Here is a 20,911-nt window from a genome sequence, read left to right as displayed (position 1 = left end):
AAGAACCCCCCCCCCCCAAAAAAAAAGCCATAAAGGAAAAGTTTAGTAAATTTCACGAGGTTTAAATTAGGAACACAGCTGATCAAAAGACATAATAATGAGAATGAAAAGCAAAGCCATCAACTAGGAGAGGAGAATTTACAGTACATCTAACTGACAAAGGACAATTATCTAGCATAAAAATTCTTAAAAGTTCTTGAGAAAAAGACAAATTACCAATAAAAAACTGGATGAAAGTTAGGGCTAAGTATTTCACAGGAGAGAAAACAAAAGTGTCCTAAACCCATGAAAAGATGGCCCATTGAACAGTTTGACAAAAATGAAGAAGTCTGACAATTTCAAGTATCAATGAGCACGCAGAGCAAGAATAACTCCCCGGCAGTGTGGATGAACCATGTATCCACCCTGTGACAGACCCAGTAATTCCCTCCTAGGTATATGTCTTAGAGCAATAGTTCTCAGAGTGTTGTGAGGTCCACAAGGGCAAAACTGTCTTCAGAGTTACTGCCTTTTCATTGTTGCCACTGCAGTGATGTGTAAAAGAAGGATGGGGAGAAATTGCTGCCACCTTAGCCCAGACGGAGGCAAAGGCTTCAAACTGTTCAAGTGGTCATTGCATGCTTCCCTACTGAACACACAGTAAAAGAAAGAACACAAATGTGACTTAAGAATGTTCTTGAGGAGACAAAACTTTAAAGACTTCTATTGAATTTTGACCCTCGAGTGTACATCTTTTTTAAGGTCTCGCGCGAAATGGAAGCGCGTACAGGCACCATGCTGCATACACAAGTCTGATGCGGTCTTGAGGAGAAGCACGGCTCGCTGCCTTGTGAGCTGGCCGCTTTTCTCAGGCAACACCGTTTATACTTGAAACAGGGACGGACCCCGTATGGATATTCAGACTTCAGTCTTTGGCTGAGGCCGTCTTAAAAATGAACAAAATGAGCCTGTCTCTTCAGAGAACAATTGACAGGGTTTGTCACCATTGATAAAATTTAAGTTTTCAAGAGAAAATTGGGAACTTGTAAAATATGCGTCCCCTTCTGGGAGCTTGGTGGCTTCCCAATATATGAAGACTTTTAAAATCTTTTAATGAGACCAATATTATTAATGAATGTGATTTTAAAATACTATATCATAACATGCGCCAACATTTTAATGATCTGCTTGACTCAGTGAAGCGGTATTTTCCAGATAACCAATGTATAATGTTACAAAATCATGCACGGACAAAAAAGAGCTATTCAAGATGCATGATGGATCAATGGGTTTTAATGTAATAGAGTTCAGAAAGTCCCCTGATATATTATCATATTGTACATTGCAGTTCATCTTTAAAAACTCCCCCTCGCCAAGTTGCAATGTAGCATCAAAGAAGGACATTCACAATTATCTGAAAAGGCTGTAAAATACTCCACCCTTTCCCAACGGCATACTTTTTGGAGGCTGGATTTTTCAGCAATAATGTATGTCAAGAGATTGAATGAAGAAGCAGATAAGCGAATCTAGGTGTCTTCTAAATCAGTCATTAAAGAGATTTGTAAAAATACTGTAAAACAATGTCACTCTTTTTTTATTTTGGAGAATACAGTTATTTTTCATAAAATGTGTTACTATGTTAACATGTAATGGGATTTATTATTGAATAAATAAATATGTTAAAAAGTTGTCAGTTTTAATGGCTAATATGATAGCCATTTTAATGGTAAATATCAATAAATAAAATCAACATACCAGTCCTCCATAATTTTTAAAAGTGGAATGGTGTCATAAGAACAAAACATTTAAGAAATGATGCCCTAGAAAAATTTGCACTGATGTACACAGGAACGTGTAAGACTGCTCATAGCAGCAATATCCATAAGGGCAAAATGCCAGAAACAATACAAATGCTTATCTACAGTAGAGCAGGTAAATAAATGTCATGTGCATCCTTGAGATACTTTCACAATAAATCACTAGTGACTGGAAATGGCTCAAACCTAAAACAAAACAAAACAGAAAAACAACCAGCTAAGGGTGCCAAGGCTGCTCCTCACACCTGCTCCAGCCTGGTGCTGGGACCCCTGCAGTCACAGTATTCCTGAGATTGTCTACACAGCCCTGCTTGTATTAGCAGCTGTATATCACACACCCTCTCTTTTGTCGTTGTTACAAATGGCCACATATTTTTTTTGTCACTGATCTTCAATCTACTTTACTCTCTTAATAATGCATCTTGGGGATTATTGTGATTGTTCCATACTTATGGTCACTTTTTTTTTTTTAAGCAAGAAAGAGAGAGAGACAGAGGAAGGGAGAAAGATGAGAAGCATCAACTTGTAGTTGTGCCACCTTAGTTATTGATTGCTTTCTCATACGTGCCTTGACTGGGGGCTGAAGCCGAGCCAGTGACCCCTTGCTCAAGCCAGCGACCCCCTTGCTCAAGCCAGTGACCTTTGGGCTCAAACCAGTGACCATGGGATCATTTCCATGATTCCAAGCTCAAGACAGATGAGTCCATGCTTGAGCCAGCGACCTTGGGGTTTTGAGCTGAGGTCCCATACCCCACCACCTGGTCAGGCTCATTTTTATTCTTTTTAATAGTTGCATAACATTCTATGTATAGCTGTATTAAAATTTTCAATTCAGTCCCTATGGATGATAAAGTAGTTTGTATCCAGCCTTTGGGCATATTAAACACTGTTTCCCTGCCCTGGCTGGTTGGCTCAGTAGATAGAGCAGGGGGTCAGGAACCTTTTTGGCTGAGAGAGCCATGAACGCCACATATTTTAAAATGTGATTCCGTGAGAGCCATACGACCCTTTTACATTATGCATTATCCAATAAAACTTTGGTGTTGTCCCGGAGGACAGCTGTGATTGGCTCCAGCCACCCACAACCATGAACATGAGCAGTAGGAAATGAATGGATTGTAATACATGAGAATGTTTTATATTTTTAACATTATTATTTTTTTTATTAAAGATTTGTCTGTGAGCCAGATGCAGCCATCAAAAGAGCCACATCTGGCTCGCAAGCCATAGGTTCCTCACCCCTGAGATAGAGCATTGGCCCAGCATGCTGATGTCCCAGGTTGGATTTTCAGTCAGGTTACACAGCAGAAGTGACCATCTGCTTCTCTCTGTCTCCCTTTCCCCACTCTCTCCCTCTTTACCTCCTACAGGCAGTGGCTCAATTTGTTTGAATGTTGGCCCCAGGCACTGAGGATAGCTCAGTTGGTCCCAGGGTGTCAGACTCAGGTGCTAAAAATAGCTTAGTTGATTTAGCATCTGCCTCAGACAGGGGTTGCCAGGTGGATCCCAGTCAGGGCACATGCAGGAGTCTGTCTCACTATCTCCCATCCTCTCACTTAAAACAAAAACAAAAACAACCCACTGTTTCCTCAAATCTTTGTACATACATCTTTGTGTGCATGGGTGTGTACATCTGTAGGATAAATTATTAGATGCAAAAGTTGGGGTCCAGGATGTACATTTCAAGTGTTAATGCTATTGACACTCTGCCCTCCAAAGTGGCTGTGCAAATTTCTCCCTCAACCCCGTATAAGCGTGTTCCCTTCCCTACACAAGTACAACGTTTAACCTTTGCTAGTGTGAGAGGTGAAACATAACTGTGTTTTTAGTTTGCAGAAGACACAATATTTTCAGTTCTGATTGGCATTGGCCCCGTTTATAAGAACCAGGTTGGCTCTGAGTTGGGAGGGGCAGGCTCTCAAATAGATCTATGGACAGTGACCTGAGTACTTGCTTGGCTCAGGGGTAGAGGCGGATTTTAACGACGGGCGCTCTGGGCGCGTGTTCTGGGCCCTGACTTCTGAAGGGTCCTGCAAACCCCCAACTATACATCTTCTTCTAATGTAAGGGGCCCAATATTTTCTCCTGCGCCTGGGGTCTCAGCCGACCTTCATACGCCTCTGCTCAGGAGCCACTCTGCCCTCAGAGCGAAGAGAGCGCCCTGACCTTCCCTGGACACTATGCACCAGCCCGCGCTTCCCCGAGTGACCGCTGGAGGGCACCCGCGTCCACCGAAACGGACCTGGATGGCACGGGGAGTCCCGGAGTAGGGTGGGGGATGTCTGGGTGCCCTCTATCGCCCTTCCCCACCCAGAGCCTCGGCTACCCGCCCCTCTGCTCTCGCTGTGTGAGTGACCTGGCCGCGCACATCCCACCCTCTCAGGCTATTGGGGGACTCAGGGCTGTCGCTGTCTGACGTCCTCGGGTTGGAGGGCGTGGGTGGAGTGGGCACGTCCCTCTAAGCCAGGGGTCCCCAAACTTTTTACACAGGGGGCCAGTTCACTGTCCCTCAGACCGTTGGAGGAGCGGACTATAAAAAAAAACACTATAAACAAATCCCTATGCACACTGCACATATCTTATTTTAAAGTAAAAAAACAAAATGGGAACAAGTACAATATTTAAAATAAAGAACAAGTAAATTTAAATCAAACTGACCAGTATTTCAATGGGAACTATGGGCCTGCCTTTGGCTAATGAGATGGTCAATGTGCTCCTCTCACTGACCACCAATGAAAGAGGTGTCCCTTCTGGAAGTGCGGTGGGGGCCGGATAAATGGCCTCAGAGGGCCGCATGCGGCCCACGGGCCGTAGTTTGGGGACCCCTGCTAAGCCCATCATCTCCTCTGGGTCCCTAGGAAGCTGGCCCAGCTGATGCTCGAGGGATCCTCCAGAGGAGTCAGTGGGTTACTGAAGGGACAGCTAGCCAAGGGCCTTCTACCTTTATGCTGGCCAGAGGGTCCTTGTTCACAAAAGCCTGGACAAACTCCTCGGGCCCAATGTATCGCAGCCGTGCCTGCACCAAGAGAGAGAAGAGAAGTTGGAAAATGTTATGGAGAAAAGGGTGTCAGCTGGGAGTCTGACGGTGTTCCTTCCCTCTGCTGCCTCCCAGCCCACCCCCGGAAAATCTCTGGGCTCCTGCCCTTCTCACTGGGGTTCCGCAACCCTGGTGTGGGTTGTCATAGCTCAGCACCATCCCTGAAGGAGGCAGACCTCCTTTCCCATGCCCAGGGTCTGCCTCAGTTCATGGGGGGTCAGGAGCAATGTCCTCACAGGGAGTGCTTGTGAGATGTGATATCCTGGAAAACCAGGTTTGAAATCCGGTAACTGATGACCCATTTTCTCCAGAGGAGTCCTGGTAGTTAAGAATTTGGGTCAGAATTGAATCTTGGCTCTGTCCCTTCTGCTGTGTGACTTCTGGCATATCACTTAACCTCTCGGGGCCGTAGTCTCCTCATTTGTGAGAAGGGAATAATAATAGGGTGATGGGAAGATGGAATGAGAGAATGCATGTAAGTGCTGAGTATAGTGCCTGGAGACCAGCAACGAGCCCATCCACGGTGGAGGTTTAACAGGAAAGACGCCCACTCCCCAGTCTCCCCTCTCTCTGGGGCGGGCCCCTTGGCCTCTGCATTTACCAGGAATCCAACATGCTAGGGGCTCAGCTGAGGCATTCCCTTCATCAGCAGGAAGGCCTGTCTGGGCTCCTTGGGAAAAGCTGGGGTGGACGAGTTGTGTCTGCGAGTTCTGGATAGGGAAACTGAGGCTCAGGCAGAGAAGGCACTCATTGTGGGAGGATCACACAGCAGGTGGTATCAGAGCCAGGATCTGAACCCAGTTCCCAGGCCTGGACTCTCATGCTGCCTCAAAATTGGGCAGGGCTCTCGTTCTCCCTCCAGGACTGGTGAGACTGCTCCAGAGCCAGGGACCTCTGGAGATGCCTGGCTGGCTCTGCTCTGGTGGGCTCAGGCCCTGAGTTATGCTGAGACAAGGCCAGGGGCCAGATGGGGGTTGAGGGGTGGCCAGTAGTTCTCTGTTGTTCCTGGCTCTAGGTCTAGGCTGTGGGTGTCATGGGCTTGCTCACCAGCTCCACGTGGGTCAGCTGCTGGGCCAGCATGTAGGGGTCACAGCAGACACCAAGGAGCTCCCTGTGGATGGAGGCCGATGGCTTGGTCTTATAGGAGAGGGGCTTGTCGGCACCCAGCAGGCTGTCCGGCCCCTGGCCCAGCGCTTCAAGCTTCTGGTGCAGAGCCTGCAGGAGCTGGTGCATCCTCCTTCTGTATGCCTGGTGGGGGTGGGGGGTGGGGAGAGGGCACTTAGGCCTGAACACCCATCTCTACCTCTCTAACGTCTGAGGCAGGAAGGCCCTGGCTGGCAGGGATGGGATGTTTCTAGGCGTGTCCAAACCTGCCCCACCCTGAAGCAGGACCCAACTCAGGGCAGCTTGGGGCTGGGGCCACAGTCAAGGCCAGTGGAGGAGAAGGTTTCAGGGTTACCAGTGGAAGTTGAGAAGAGCACACATCAGAAAGGGGCATGGGTCCAGAGCTGCCCGCATTGTCTGGGCAGTGGGGAACGTGGGCTGGACAGTGCCAGGGAGCAGAGGAGGGGCAGGGGAGGGAGGTGTGGAGTGGGCCCTGCCCTGGGCAGCTGGCCTTTTGCTCAGCTTGGTCTTCAGAGCCAGGCTGGCTCCAGGCACACCGTGGGCACTTGACCACCAGTTACTTTATCAGCGGAGTCCCTCACTGAGCAGCTTTGGTAGATGGGTTCCTCTTTGGGCCACCCTGGGCTAGGTGCAGGGACGAAAAGCCATGGCCCCACACTCAAGGGGCACCTACCTTCCCACCCAAGGGGAAATTGATAATTTCCCCCTCTGAGAATCTTATGTCCAAGGAAGTCACCATTGAGTTGGCTAAGTTTATTGAGATGTTCACACGTTCCCAAGGGTATGGTCAGTAACCTACAAAAAGAGCCCTTGAGCTCGTCAACCCCCAGAGGTGGACTCAATCACCAGCCAAGGAGCTGAGAGGGAGTAGTGTTGGGAGCCAGGACCTGGCCTCTTGGCGGCACTGAAGGGTCAGGTAGACAGGCAGTGTGCGTGGGCAGGGCCTGGCCCAGAGGCCTAGGAGGACAGTGCTGGTGAATGGTAGATACTGCCAGGTAATTTCAGATCAAGTGCGTTTTTGTCACGCTGTTTTGGCATACACAAACCCAGGTGGGGCATCTGGCTTGCTGGGCCACGTGTGCTGGGGCCTGGACTGCTCCACAAGTCTCTGATGGGGTTCAAGAGGGACACTGAGGCCCAGCATTGTTGGTGCTGAGAGCTCTGGTGACAGATATGGTGTCTGCCAACCTCTGATGGATGTGCCTAGATGTGAAGTGGCCCTAGGTGCCTGTAGCAAGGCCCTCTGGATATAGGGAACAGGGCAAGAGGCTGCTTAACTTGCACCCTAACTCCCTGACCATGGGGGACAATCCCAGAAGGCATCTACTATAGCAGGACAGTGTGTGGGTACACTGTCGCCCCTCTCAGCTCTGCTGTATCCAAAAGTATGGTCAGTCTGCTGCCTCCCAGGTTGTCATCTGAGTGCCAGGAAGATGGTGAGTGGGTCCAGCCCTGGCCAGCCCTGGCTGACACAATCCCTCACCTGTGAGCCCTGGCACCTCCACTGGCCCCATCTTCTCCACTCAGCTGGTTATCTTTGGGGCCTTAAAGTTCCCTCACCTCTGACTCACACTTCCACTCCCCCAACTGGCTCCACTTCTGCCAACTAGTGGACTAACTCTTGCTGTCACCTCGGGACCCCTTGACATGAAAGACAGGGGCCATTTCTCAAGTTGCGCCTGCCTTGGGCGTGTCGCCTCCACTGCGGTGACGCCCCCTCGGGGTGCCTGCAGGCTTCTCTGGCACCAGACTGGGTGCTCGGGTTCCTTTGTCTCCCTCTGGCCCTCTCTTCCCTTCGTTTTGCACTTCACTCCTGGTGGCTGGGCCAGGGTCAGGTCTAGGGTATCATTTAGTGTTCCTGTATACACGTGCAGCTTCTCCTCTGACTGCCACATGGCCAAGGGGCCACCTCAGTTCAATATGTGCAGGCAGAAGTCACGGTGTCCTCACCATACCTGCCCCTTCTGTTTCAGTGAATGGACCACTGGCCAGGCACTCAGGTGTGCAGCCATCCTCCAGAGCCAACCCTGTCCAGCACATCACCAACCCCCTTGATTTCGCTTTCTTCCCTTTCCATACTTCGCCTTCCTCCCGGTCACTGGTCCAGGCTGTGGTAATCTCCCTGTGGCTGCAGTGTCCTCCTCAGTGGGCCCCCTGCATTGACGCCGGCCTCTCTCCACTCCGCTCTGCTGCCAGCAGTCTGCTCAATATGCACATCTGACCCCTGCACCTCCTTCCTTAAAATGTCTACACTCTCACCGACACAAAAGCCCTGCATGGCTTGGAGACCCTGAGGTCAGCTCAAGCCTTGCTTGATGACCTCCATGCGTCTCTTACTCCCCTTGCCTGTGCTTCAGATACAGGCCACTCCTCTGTCCCTTCCCCCTTTCCCACCCTACCTCATGCCCCAAGCAGGGCCTGTGCAGCCTTCTCCCTCCTGGCACATCCTTCTTGTCCTCTGGCTGATGGGCTTCAGTGCGCTCCCTTCACAACCCCTGCCCACGGCTTGCTCGGGACTGTGCTCCCTTGCCTTTCCTCACTGTGCCCTGCATACCACACCGGCCATGTTGCTCACCCCAGCATGAAGGGCAGTGCCTGGCTCGCTGGAGGGACCCACACACATTTCCTGATGGATGAACATGGCCAGCCAACCTCTCCAGAAGTCAAGACTGCAGCACACCTGTGCTCTAGTTTGATAGGACCACATACTTATCCTGCTTAAAAATATGCAGATAATTTCACAGGACTTGCTTTCTATTGAACCAATATTCATTCCAAGTAGTTATCATTTCCCGTGTGCTAATTCATTGAGAATTTTTCCAGCGGTGTTAACACTAAGCTTATTGGTTGTTTCTTCCCCAGATCTTCAGCTCCCCCTCTGCAGGTGAGAAGGGGATTTCCCTTCTCTTTGATCTCCTTTAGTTTTCTTGTTGATTTCTACACCTTTGTGGATGGAGACTAGGAGAGCTCCAAGGTACACCTGGGCCACGCAGAGACCCTACCCCCTGGGATGATGAGGTGTTCCTTGTCCCTGGCAGGAGCCCGTATTTTGGAGGCCCAGGCTGTGCCTGGCGTGGTGCAGCACACGCCTCACAGCTCACCTGCAGGCCTAACAGTTCTCCCCAGCTATCCCCATAGCCATCTGCTGCAGGCACACAGTGGGTTCAAGTACAGAGGGCGTCCGAGGGTGCTGCTGTGGCTTCCCAGCTGCCTCCAGGACAGCCTCTCTTGGGCTAGGTGTTTTGTGGTTAGAGACCCTGTCTCTGGCTAGACAGCGGGGCTCTGTTCTCTGAAGTTCTTGAAAACCGCCCCCTGATCTGTCCCAGGGCCAGTGTCCAGTGGGCTGAACACCCTCTCCCCTTCTCAGGGAGGAGCTAGGTGCCCACCACCAGCTTGCTCTCTCGGTCAGCTTTCTGCCACCTGTGCCCTCAGCATTCGTGACTGAGCAGAGCAGTGGGACAGCAGAGCCCACCGAGACACTCGTGGGAGCCTGTGGGAGAGTAAGGTCAGTCTCCAGCAAGGCTGTCTTTATGTCGGCCTCTGCTGCACAGGCCCGGTGGGTGTGGCCAGGGCACTACTATTCTCCTGTGCTGTCTCCCTGCTTATGGCTGCAACCTCTGGGCCTTCCCTGGGTTCCCCCACTCTTTCTCCCTCACCTTTAGCATTGTCCTCCTTGAGCCAAAGCATACTGTGATTCCCTTTCAGGGAGGGCTGGCCATGACACTCCCCTAGGCCCCAGGCCAGCATAGAGTGGCCCAGAGCAGGCATCTTGAAGCAGTGATCAGGTGCTGGGAAGGCTTCCATGAGAATTCCCAGAGCCCAGTCATGAAGAGTGGCCTTTTGTTCCCAGCTGCTAAGAGGTAGTGGGAGTCCAGTGAGGACCAGAATCCAGGGAAAGGGTAAGGGATGGAAGAGAAAGGTGTCGCCTTTCTTGCATGCTATGAGGGGAAGCCCACAGGCCCCAAGGTCCTTGTTATCCTTCCAGTCCTGGGAGGGAGGAATCATCACCATCTCTTACAGAAAAAATTTAAGACTCAGAGAAGTTAAGTAACTTGCCCAAAGACACACAGCTATGAAAACACACCTCACTGCCTTGGACATGGCACTTTATACCATTTGATTCGATCCCCATGTAGACAAGATAATACTGAAATAATTTTGGAGCAAAAAATATATCTATGATTTGTTTAAAAATAATCTGGCAGGGGAAGTGTGTGAGCGGACAAAAGATATAAATTTGGCGAAATGTAATTGTTGAAGCTCCGTGCTGAGTGCACAGGATTTCATAGTTACTGTTTTCTGTTTGAAATGTTTCCTAAGAAAAGTTCCAAAAGTTAAAAATAATCCCCATATGCCTGAGTTTTGGAAAGAATTTGTTCCTCATCAGAGCTCACATTCACCAAGTGCTGAACTAAGAGCACATGTGACTTCCGGGACTTTGCCGGTGTGGTGGGAACAGTTATTATCTCTGGTTTACTGATGAAGCACTGAAGCTCAGAGAGGGCAGGCATCTTGCCCGAGGTCACACAGCTGTGGTTCCCAAACCTGTACCTGGGCTCAGGGGGTCTGATGCAGATCCCTTCCTCTGAGTCCCCAGGGCCCATCCTCATCAAGGGAGGAGCAGAGCTCACCTGCTCCCTCTAAGGTCAGTCCCTGCCTGTGCTGGAAGGGAAGCAGCCCAAAGTCCCTTGCAACAACAAGAGCGTGGGGACCAGCACCTGGAGGAGCTCCTGTTGGAGCAGGACTTTCTGTGGGTGGACAACCTGGGGATCAGGAAGACACTTTGAGGCTGAGTGGGGTGGGCAGCTGGTTCCAACTCCCCCTGCTCAGCACACTTAATTGGATTCCAAGGGAAGGGATGAAAAATGTCCTGAATGAGTTATTTCTGCTCCAAAACCCACACCTGGTGGATAACCGCTCCCAACAGCCCATTCATAGATCTCTGTTGTATCTTCTTTCCACCAGGGGGTTAGAAGAGATTTCTCAGCACAGCCCTGAAGGTTCTCTGGGGGACCAGTGAGGAGGCATGGCTTCTTAAGGAAACGAGCCCAGGACTGACACCCATCCGCCATCACTGTAGCCAGAACACAGGGCCTGCCATGAAATGGCTGCACCAGTGGCAGGGGTGGGCCCGATAGCTTAGACCTCACCACTGCTAAAGGCCTCCTGGGGGGAGGGAGAAGAAGCAAGAGACTGATATACCTCTCATCCCCTTACATACCTTCTACTCCATCCATCCATTCATATCCATCCATCCATCCATCCATCCACCCACCCACCCACCCATCATCCCTGCACCATCTCTTTCCCACCCATCTGCTATTGTCCACTGCCCTTTTCATAGTTACCTGCCCATAGGTCCATCAACTCACTTGTCTATCTTTCCTCCCTCCTCTCTGACATCTACCTACTCACCCTTCTACCTACTTCCCCCCACAAATACCCATTCACTCATGTCCCCCACCCCAACCCCCACATACTCATCTACCCATCCACACACCCTCCCATCCATCTATTTATCCATCCCCACCCACCCACCTATACATCAATCTCCCCACCCATCTATCTATTTAAACATCTGTCTTCCTCCACCCATCCATCAAAGTAGCCTTTTTTTTTAGAGAGAGGGAGTGGGAGAAGGAAGGGAGAGAGATGAGAGCATCAACTCTTAGTTCTGGCACTTGAGTTATTCATTGTTTGTTTCTCATATGTGTCTTGACCGGGGTGGGGGGAGGGGCTCAAGCAAAGCCAGTGACCCCTGGCTTAAGCCAGCGACCTTGGACTTCAAGCCAGCAACCTTTGGGCTCAAGCTAGCGACCATAGGATCATGTTGATGATCCCATGTTCAAGCCAGCAACCCGTGCTCAAGCTGGTGAACCTGTGCTCAAGGTGGATGAACCTGTGCTCAAGTTGGTGACCTTAGGGTTTCAATCCTGGGACCTCAGCACCCCAGGTTGACATTCTATCCACTGTGTCACCATTGGTCAGGAAAAGTAGCCATCTATTTCTCCTGCCAGCTAGCCAGCATCTCCTCTCCTTGCTTCTACACCTCCTGACTAATCCAATCATCGAGTATTCCCAGCCCCTGTTCCCTGCTGCATTCTAACCAAGCATAAAGACTCCCAGATGGACCAGAGGGTGACCCTCATCTCACAAAGTGCTTAGAACAACAGCTAAATAACTTGTCTGCTTTGTGAAGTGACCCCAGGGCAGGGCCTCCCTCTCTGAGCCTTGGGCTTTAGGGATCCCATTGCCCAGCCTGCCTTAGCAGTTTTCCTTTGCTTCACATGCAGTTGCCCCTGCCTTGTCTAGCTCACTTTGGGGCATATCACCAGCTACCAGCTTGCCATGGTTAGTCTCTTCCCAGGGCAACCGGTGTGTACTAGCCCTAATGTTCTCTCCTTCCAGATAAAGCAATGTCAGTGCTGGCCACAGAGCAGTTCTTCAGATGCTGATAAACCTGTCCCTTCTAAATGTGCCAGGAGACCCTTCCCCTTCTCTCTCTTTCCACCATAATCCTGAAGGATTTTTGACCTCTTGTCACCTATAATAAAAGTGAGGCTTAGAGATCTTTAAGTGTCTTCCCGGAGTAACACAGCTGGGAGAACTGGGCAGGGCATGAGGTGCAGAGGCACCTGATACCCAGTACACGGCTGTCTCCCAAGACCCTGGAGTGCAAGGGCCGAGTTTACTCTGAGGTGTGGTGTGAGCCACAGGGGGGCCTTCTCTCCTCCTCTGTCCCCACCCTACAGGATTTACAATGTACCTGCAGAGGCTCAGAGGACCCCAGAAGAATCTGCCCAGACAGCATGTGTCTGTTATTCTCACCACTGTTGTTAGTATGGTTCATCCTGCAGAGCCCCTTTCCTCCCTGGCTGGCAGGTCCTTGTCCAGGAGTGTGGGAGGCAGTAGTTAGACAGACACGAGCAGAGCAAGCTCTATAGGCCAGGCACGGGAGGCCACCTGGCGAAAAGCCCTGGGTGCCTAGCAATGGGCAAAACTGGGAAAACAAGGACCTCGCCCCCCACCCCTCCAGGGTAACTGTTCCTCTCTTAGCTGGTTACGTGGTTTAGACCCCCTGGTTTCATATTGCTAGTCATGGAATTCAGGTCCTCCCCTGACATTTCCTTCCCTGGCATACCACTGGTCATGTGGTTTTAGCCCCCCTTAGAAACAAGAAAGCTGGAGACTAGCCCTTAAGTACACTGCTCACAGAAATCAGGGGATCAGGGAATGTGTACACACTCCAGTACTTTCAGCCTTCTGTATAGTGCACTTTCACTAATAAAATAAAAGTTGGTTTTGCATCTTATTTGCATAACCAAACAACTTTCTTTGACTCGTTGTTTGCTTTTCTGATGTTTAATAAAAAAAAAATCAGGCCCTGGCCGGTTAGCTCAGCAGTAGAGCGTCGGCCTAGCGTGCGGAGGACCCGGGTTCGATTCCCAGCCAGGGCACACAGGAGAAGCGCCCATTTGCTTCTCCACCCCTCCGCCGCGCTTTCCTCTCTGTCTCTCTCTTCCCCTCCCGCAGCCAAGGCTCCATCGGAGCAAAGATGGCCTGGGCGCTGGGGATGGCTCTGTGGCCTCTGCCCCAGGCGCTAGAGTGGCTCTGGTCGCAACATGGCGACGCCCAGGATGGGCAGAGCATCGCCCCCTGGTGGGCAGAGCGTCGCCCCATGGTGGGCGTGCCGGGTGGATCCCGGTCGGGCGCATGCGGGAGTCTGTCTGACTGTCTCTCCCTGTTTCCAGCTTCAGAAAAATGAAAGAAAAAAAAATCAAATGCTTCTTTTTTTAATCACTTCATATTCATTTTGAAGTATGCCCTAATTTTTGTAAGCAGTATATTAAGCCCTAGAGATAATATCTAGGCCTCAGTTGTGTTTCAGCTCCAGGCCCAGAAGAGCAGCAAAACAGACCTCAGGAGCAGCTGTATTGACTAATAACCCCCTTGGCACCAACCAAGCAATGAAGAGCATGATCCTAAAAGAACACACCTAGAAAGCTGATGAATATTCTATTGAAATCCTCCCCTTGGCCCCTAAAACCCACACCCATAAAACCACTAGGATGGAGGTCCCAGCTCATTCTCCTTTCTGGGAGCACATCTGAGCCTTTCCCTCCCCCTCATCCCTTTCGTCTTTCCCAGGCTCGTATTCCTTGTCCGTCTCTCTCTCCTAAGTTCTAAGGAAACCAGTGAGACTTGCAATCAGGGCAGCAGTGGGCGGCGGCAGCTCTTCCTGGGTTAACCTGCTGAACCTGTCTCCAAGGCCCCCTTTTCTCTGACTTTCTTCCTGTACAGCCAGTAAATTCTTCCTTTACTTGCTGCACTGTCTCTTGATTGAATTCTTTCTCTCAAGAATATAAGAATGAAGGTCTCAGTCATCTCCTTCCCTGTAACAGGAGCACTGACTGCCAGCCAGTCCTGGTGTGCTGCAGAGGCAGGAGGGTGGGCTTCTGACCCACAAGGCCCCCTGCCAAGCGGACCTAACGGGTCACAGACCAACAGCCTGAAGACGCACCCACAGAGTCTGTGAGTGGGCCTTTCCTTCCTTGCCATCTAATGACAATGATGAGAACCAGGCAGGTGAGAGGATAAAGACCAGTTCTGGAGTAGGAGGCTAGGTTTCTCTGCAGGGCCTGAGGGGCAGAGTGGGGCTGAAGTTCAGGGGCCATAGTGAGCAGGTGGGAGACAGGGTCCTGGGGACAGCGTGGGAACAGGTTCAGGTCCCGGTGTGAGGATGCAGGCAGGGTGAAGGGCTCCCAGGCTGCCCACCTCATCACAGGAGGCGATGCGGCCCACCACGTCCTTCACGTGCCTGATGGTCGACTCCTCCTGGAAGTCCCGTGGGAAGGTCTCCGTCCACTCCGCCAACAACTGGAGCAGTTTGGGGCCAAACTTCCGGACCTGTGCCTGCAAGGCAAGGGGAAGGGCACCCGTGCCCGGTGAGGGGTGCTGGGACCACATCCACTGCCTTAGCCACTCTCTGCCCTATGGGGGGGGGCTGTGACAGTGCTTTTCCTGTGCCAGGTGACACGGAGGTAGGGGTTGGCTACAGGGGAACGGAGGGGGACACACACATTTGGGGTGGAGCCATCTCCCATGTTTGTCTGGCATTCCATCCCCCCTCAGTGGTGACACATTTCAGCTGTCCCTGGAGTCTCCCAGTCCTACGATCCCAGTGGGTGGGGGTTCTGGGCAGGGCTCAGGAGTGGCCCAAATCTGTGTTCAATTGGAGCATGGCACATGCCCACCATGCCCAGTGATTGGCTCATAGACATTCATGTGGCCTAAGCCAATGAGATCAGGACTTTTCTTTTTTTGGACCCTAGTGAAACCTTCCTCGCTCTTTCCACTGGGTTGACAAGGTTAGATGGTGAGCCTGGAGTGGCAGAAGCTGCCTGTCGTCATGCAGCCAGACCTGCCTGAGCAAGAATGAAATTGGCCCAGGGGAAACGAAGCAGAGGGTAGGAGGAAGAAAGAAGGTGTTAAGGAGGTCATTTGAACCCCTGGAGCCAGCAATATTTGAGACTTTGCAGTTACACGAGCAGGTCAAGTCCCTTTGCCTCTGGCCAGTTGCAGTTGGGTTTCCATCACTGCAACAGAAGAGCCCCTCTGACACATGTATAAATAAATAGGCACAGCCCGAATGATCTGGCCAGGAACAGAGGCCCCACAGGAAGCTGGGCCACAGAGGAGGGAAGGGTGGAATGGAGTGTGCTGGAGGCAGGAAGCCCAGAAGATGCTGCAGGGCCATCCCAGATAGCATGGGTCCCACTAATGGGGTTTTGGAGGCCTGGGTCTGGGCTTGGTGTGAGCTCAGGGCGCCCACAGGGTACTGGAAAACAGCCCCTTGGTTAGAGATCCAGGTCTGTCCCTTCTGGCTCTGGGCCTCAGACAAATCAGAAACTTCCTGTGAGCTCCTATGCAGGAGTGGGACAATCACTGCTTCTCCAAGGGCTAATGCACGAGGGCATGTCGCAGCAGCGCAGCATGCTCAGAGGCCCCTGCTAGCCCTGCTGCTCACCTTGTCCAGCACTGGCTTGTCCAACTGCTGCTGCTCGATGCACAGGTGGCAGACCTGGGCCAGGAGCTCCTGGGGCTCGATGAAGAGGCGGGAGCTCAGCAGGAAGGTGAAGATATAGGCTTTCTGGGGGACGTAGGGGAAAGGCAGCACGTGTCCACCAGGGCGTGGAGGGGATGTGCTTCCCAACCCACCCCGCCCCCAGGCCCAAGACCCGTCCCAGCCCTGTTGTCTGCTCCATGCCTGGTGGAGGAGAGCACATTGTGGTCCCCTACTGGGTGGGCCACCTACCTCAGGATAGTAGTCGGCTGTGGGCACCAGGTGCTGGATTAGGGTGTCCAAGGAGGCTGAGGATGGAGCCCCATCCAGGAGGGGCTTCTCAACCTGCTTACTATCCATAGACTCGGTGGGGGGTGGGCCGGGGCTGCCTGGGGTGACCATGTTGGAAGCACTCAGTGTCTTGGGCATGTCTGCCTGTAATGGCAAAAAGCAATTGGGGCACACCTAAGCTGGGGCTTGCTGGCATCCTGGACCCCTGGCTGGACAGGCCCTGCTTCCCACAGGCACAACTGTGCCTACCTGGGTGACGTTATCACTTCCTGGGAGGGCTGCCAGGGACCTCCAGGCCATAGTACAGCGTTCCTCAGGAACCAGCTCTCCCCACTTTTACCCAAGCCATTTAGGGACTGCTCTTTCAAGGGTCCACCACCGCTCCCAGTGAAGGGTGAGTGTGGTGCAAGGCCCTGACAACCAGCATATCCTCCACCTCTGGCCACAAAGACTAGATCAGAGATGAGGTTGATTCGAACTGGGGCCTCAGATGCAACCTCAGATCTTCTGTCCCACTTGAAAGTGCTTTTGACCACAGTCCCTGAGCTGGTGGAATGTCACCTTTGGGTCTGTCCTGTTCCCACAAGGGGCCAGGAAAGTGGGCACATTTTCAAGGCCAGTGTGTGAGGCCCTGGGTCCTGCTATGCCTGAAAGTGCTTTGTGGATTTCTCCATTGTGTGAGCCTCTTTAAGCTGGACCTCTCTCCAGTGCAGCCAAATGGCAGCCCTCCAAAACCTGGCACTCCAGGCTCTTTGTGATTAGGCCCCAATGACGTGTCCAGCTATTCTCTCCTGCAGAAAGGCCATCCCACCATTTCACTCTTCCATTCCTCTGGACAGGGCTGAAATGTCTCCTCCTTGCTTCCCTGTAGTGACCTGACCCCCACCCCCACCCCCTTCCCACTCAACTGAGCCTGACCTTGTCACAGTTGAGTACTAGGGGCATTGTTGGTGCCTGGTGCAGAGAAAGGCCACCTGTAACTGTCATATGACAACTTCCCACCAAATCTCCTCCAGGCAGGGGTCAGGGCAAATCCTCTGACCTGGCACCGAGTCTAGGGCATGCCTGCAGTAGGTACCCTTTATGCATGTGCAGTAGACACATGCTTCCTCTCCCAGGCTCTATCATGAATCCTGGTAGGACAGTCTTCCTGAATGATGCCTGCCAAGGCCTTAGCAGCCACAGATCCTGGCCTTGCCTTTAACTAACCATTGCCAACCCTGGACATTTAAGTTTTCCCTACATTCTTTTTTTTTTTTTTTTAAGTGAGAGAAGGGGAGATAGACAGATTACTGCATGTGCCCCGACTGGGATCCACTGGCAACCCCTGTCTGTGGCTGATGCTCAAATCAACCAGTTGCTCAGCACCTGGGGCCATGCTTGAACCATTCCATTGGCTGAAGGAAGGGAAGAGGGAGAGAAGGGGGAGAGGAAGGGGAAAGAAGCAGATGGTCGCTTCTCCTGTGTGCCCTGACTGGGAATCAAACCCGGATGTCATACACTGGGCCAACACTCTATCCACTGACCCCCAGCCAGGGCCATCCCCCACATTATTAACCTTGGAGTCCTGCAGGATCACCACAGGGACCTTCGAGAGATCAGTCTCCCCATCACCCAGCTCAACTTGCCCTGGTGCCCCGTGGCAGACCCTGTCCCAGGTCCATTATAGTCTTTCCCCACCCTCTGGGTGACCTGCCTCCGAGAGGGGACAGTGGCTGCCGAGAGTCAGAGCTGACGCTGGGGATCAGAGGAGCCCACAGGGGGCCTTTCTGAGGGTGTGAGGATGGGTCACAACCTGGGAAGGGTGTGGGAACCAGGAAGGACAGCAGCTCAGACAGTGCTGGCCCTGGGGACAAGCACTGCTTTATTTTCACCTCCTCAGCCAATCCGTAGGAACTCAATTTTCAGCCGATGAAAATTTCACAAAACCACCTCCTGTTGATCTCAGTGGGAAAGCCACGGAGCATGTGGGCACCCAGAGGTGATGGTCAGCTCTGAAGAGGGCACAGCTCTGCCCCATGCCCACGGCCCATGCCTGAGCCTAATTCCACCAGATGGAACACACACATGGCCAGCAAGTTCTGCTCTCTCTTGACAGATACCCAGCATCTTCTCCCTGTAGCACAGGGCCTGCTAGAGAGCCCAGTCCTTTTTTCTCAGATAGGCCAGTAGCTGGGGTGGAGGTGATGCTGGAAACTTCTCTGCAGGACAGGTTGTCTGTCAGACATGTGTGAAGGCTAGGATGCTACCACTTCAAGAGCACCTCTGGGTCTGGCCTGGAATTGGGGGCTGAATGTGAGATGCACCAGAACCACTGTGATCCACAGGGATGCCCAGAGAGTGGACAGACTGCCAGTGTGTCCCTCTGACCTTCAACTAGCCATCATATCTCCAGTTGGGCCCAGGCCCGGGTCTCAATGGACGGTCTTGTCCTTTTGCTGCTGCCCCTGGCTCTCTGTGCTCTTGCTAAGGGGTATTCATGCACATGTGTGTGCAGGTGTGGAGTGCCTGCTGGCACTATTCTAGGCACTGAACACCAGGCAGGACCTCTCAGAGAGCTGGCGGTAGAAGGCAGACAAGTAGGCCACGGTGTGCTGAGAGACTGGGCCACTGAGGCACGTGCTCTGTAGGGTGGGCTCAAGTAAGGGGAGGGGGGTGACGGCTCCCCTTAGTTGGATATTCCCTCAAGAGGGTGGGTGGGATCAGAGCCTGGTGGCACCCTGCCAGTCCTCTCACCTCTTCCTGTAGGTGTGCTGGACAGGACAGGGCAGTGGGGGTGCCCTGGCTTCTGCATCAGGATTGCCTGGCTCCAGCTGGTCTCCTCATCCCCCAGCAGGGGTTCCAGGCGGTGGGCTGGGGGTTCTGTGCTGAGGACTGAAGGTCAGAGGCAGAGACTTGCCAGGCAGGTGCCAGAGTGTGAAACGGCTCTGATGAGCTGGCATGACATGTTGTGGTTACAGTAGTGGGTGAAGATGGAGCCCCCCCCCCCCTGCTCCGGACAACCCCTCCCATAAATAACTGCCTTTTTTTTTTTTAGTTAACTTTTTTGTGTGTGTGTGTGTGGGAGAGACAGAAAGAGTCAGAGAGAGGGACAGACAGACAGGAAGGGAGAGAGATGAGAAACATCAATTCTTCGTTGCGGTTCCTTAATTGTTCATTGATTGATTTCTCATATGTGCCTTGACCCCCAGCCAGGGGGGCTTGACCGTGGGGCTACAGCAGAGCAAGTGACCCCTTGCTCAAGCCAGTGACATTGGGCTCAAGCTGGTGAGCCTTGTTTGAGCCTTGCTCAAACCAGATGAGCTTGCACTCAAGCTGGCAACCTCAGGGTCTCAAACCTGGGTCCTCCACATCTCAGTCCGATGCTCTATCCACTGCGCCACCGCCTGGTGAGGCGAGTAACTGCTTTTATTAGTTTCTCTTTTTCCTGGCCTTCTTTATACAAGGAGGAGCAATATAAATACGTATTCCTGGCCCTGGCCGGTTGGCTCAGTGGTGGAGCGTTGGCCTGGCGTGCGGGGGACCCGGGTTCGATTCCTGGCCAGGGCACATAGGATAAGCGCCCATTTGCTTCTCCACCCCACCCCCTCCTTCCTCTCTGTCTCTCTCTTCCCCTCCCACAGCCAAGGCTCCATTGGAGCAAAGATGGCCCGGGCGCTGGGGATGGCTCCTTGGCCTCTGCCCCAGGCGCTAGAGTGGCTCTGGCCGCGACAGAGCGACGCCCCGGAGGGGCAGAGCATCGCCCCCTGGTGGGCAGAGCGTCGCCCCTGGTGGGCGTGCCGGGTGGATCCCGGTCGGGCACATGCGGGAGTCTGTCTGACTGTCTCTCCCCATTTCCAGCTTCAGAAAAAAAAAAACAAAACAAAAAAAACCAAAACGTATTCCCCCTTTTTGGTCTTTATTACAGAAAAAAAGTAGCATATTGTACACACACCTATGCTCCTTTCACTAACATTGCATTTTGGAGATCTTTTCATGGCAAGGCAGAGCGTCCTTGTTCTTTTTTATTTTTTAACCACCTAGAAGAATTCCATTGTTTTGATATCTGGGGATAATTTTTAAAATCCAATGATAAGGCAAATCAGGTGTCCATTGATAGGTGAATGAATGGGTAAACAAAATGTGATCTCTACACATAATGCAATAATATTGTCTTAAAAAGGAAGGAGATTCTGACACATGCAACAACACGATGAGTCTTGAGAACATTATGCTGAGTGAAATAAGCCAGTCACAAAAGACAAATACTGTACGATTCTATTAATATGAGGTACTTAGAGTAGTCAAGTTCATAGATATAGACAGTAGAATGAGGGTTCCCAGGGGCTGGATATGGGGAAATGGGGAGTTACTGTTTAATGGGGACACAGTTGCAGTCCTGAGAGATTGAAAAGAGTTCTGGACAGAGATGGTGGGGTTGGTTGTACAGCAGTGTGAATGTACTTACTGCCACAGAACTGTGCACTTAAAAATGGTGAAGGTTGTAGATTTCATGTTATGTGTATTTTACCACAAAAAAAAAAAAAAAAGCCAATATGATGGAAAAATAGTTGTCACAATTTCCCTTGAAAATCCTTGAAATCATCAGTTCTGTGCAGA

The 20,911-nt window shown here is 51.9% G+C and overlaps 1 protein-coding gene across 1 annotated transcript in view; it reads right to left on the bottom strand.

Annotated features, from left to right (window-relative positions):
• The window catches only part of RASGEF1C (RasGEF domain family member 1C), a 49,992-nt gene extending 33,542 nt beyond the window's left edge, over positions 1-16,450 (bottom strand). The window contains exons 1-5 of the mRNA XM_066341783.1: positions 16,274-16,450; positions 15,986-16,108; positions 14,734-14,871; positions 5,881-6,081; positions 4,738-4,812 (exon numbers count right to left, since the gene is read on the bottom strand). Coding sequence (XP_066197880.1) covers positions 4,738-4,812; positions 5,881-6,081; positions 14,734-14,871; positions 15,986-16,108; positions 16,274-16,450 — 714 coding nt within the window. The remainder of the gene's footprint in view (positions 1-4,737; positions 4,813-5,880; positions 6,082-14,733; positions 14,872-15,985; positions 16,109-16,273) is intronic.
• Positions 16,451-20,911: the final 4,461 nt, after the last annotated feature.

Source organism: Saccopteryx leptura, chromosome 6 (assembly GCF_036850995.1).
Source record: "Saccopteryx leptura isolate mSacLep1 chromosome 6, mSacLep1_pri_phased_curated, whole genome shotgun sequence".
Taxonomy (NCBI): Eukaryota; Metazoa; Chordata; class Mammalia; order Chiroptera; family Emballonuridae; genus Saccopteryx; species Saccopteryx leptura.
This window is presented reverse-complemented; position numbering and strand designations above follow the sequence as displayed.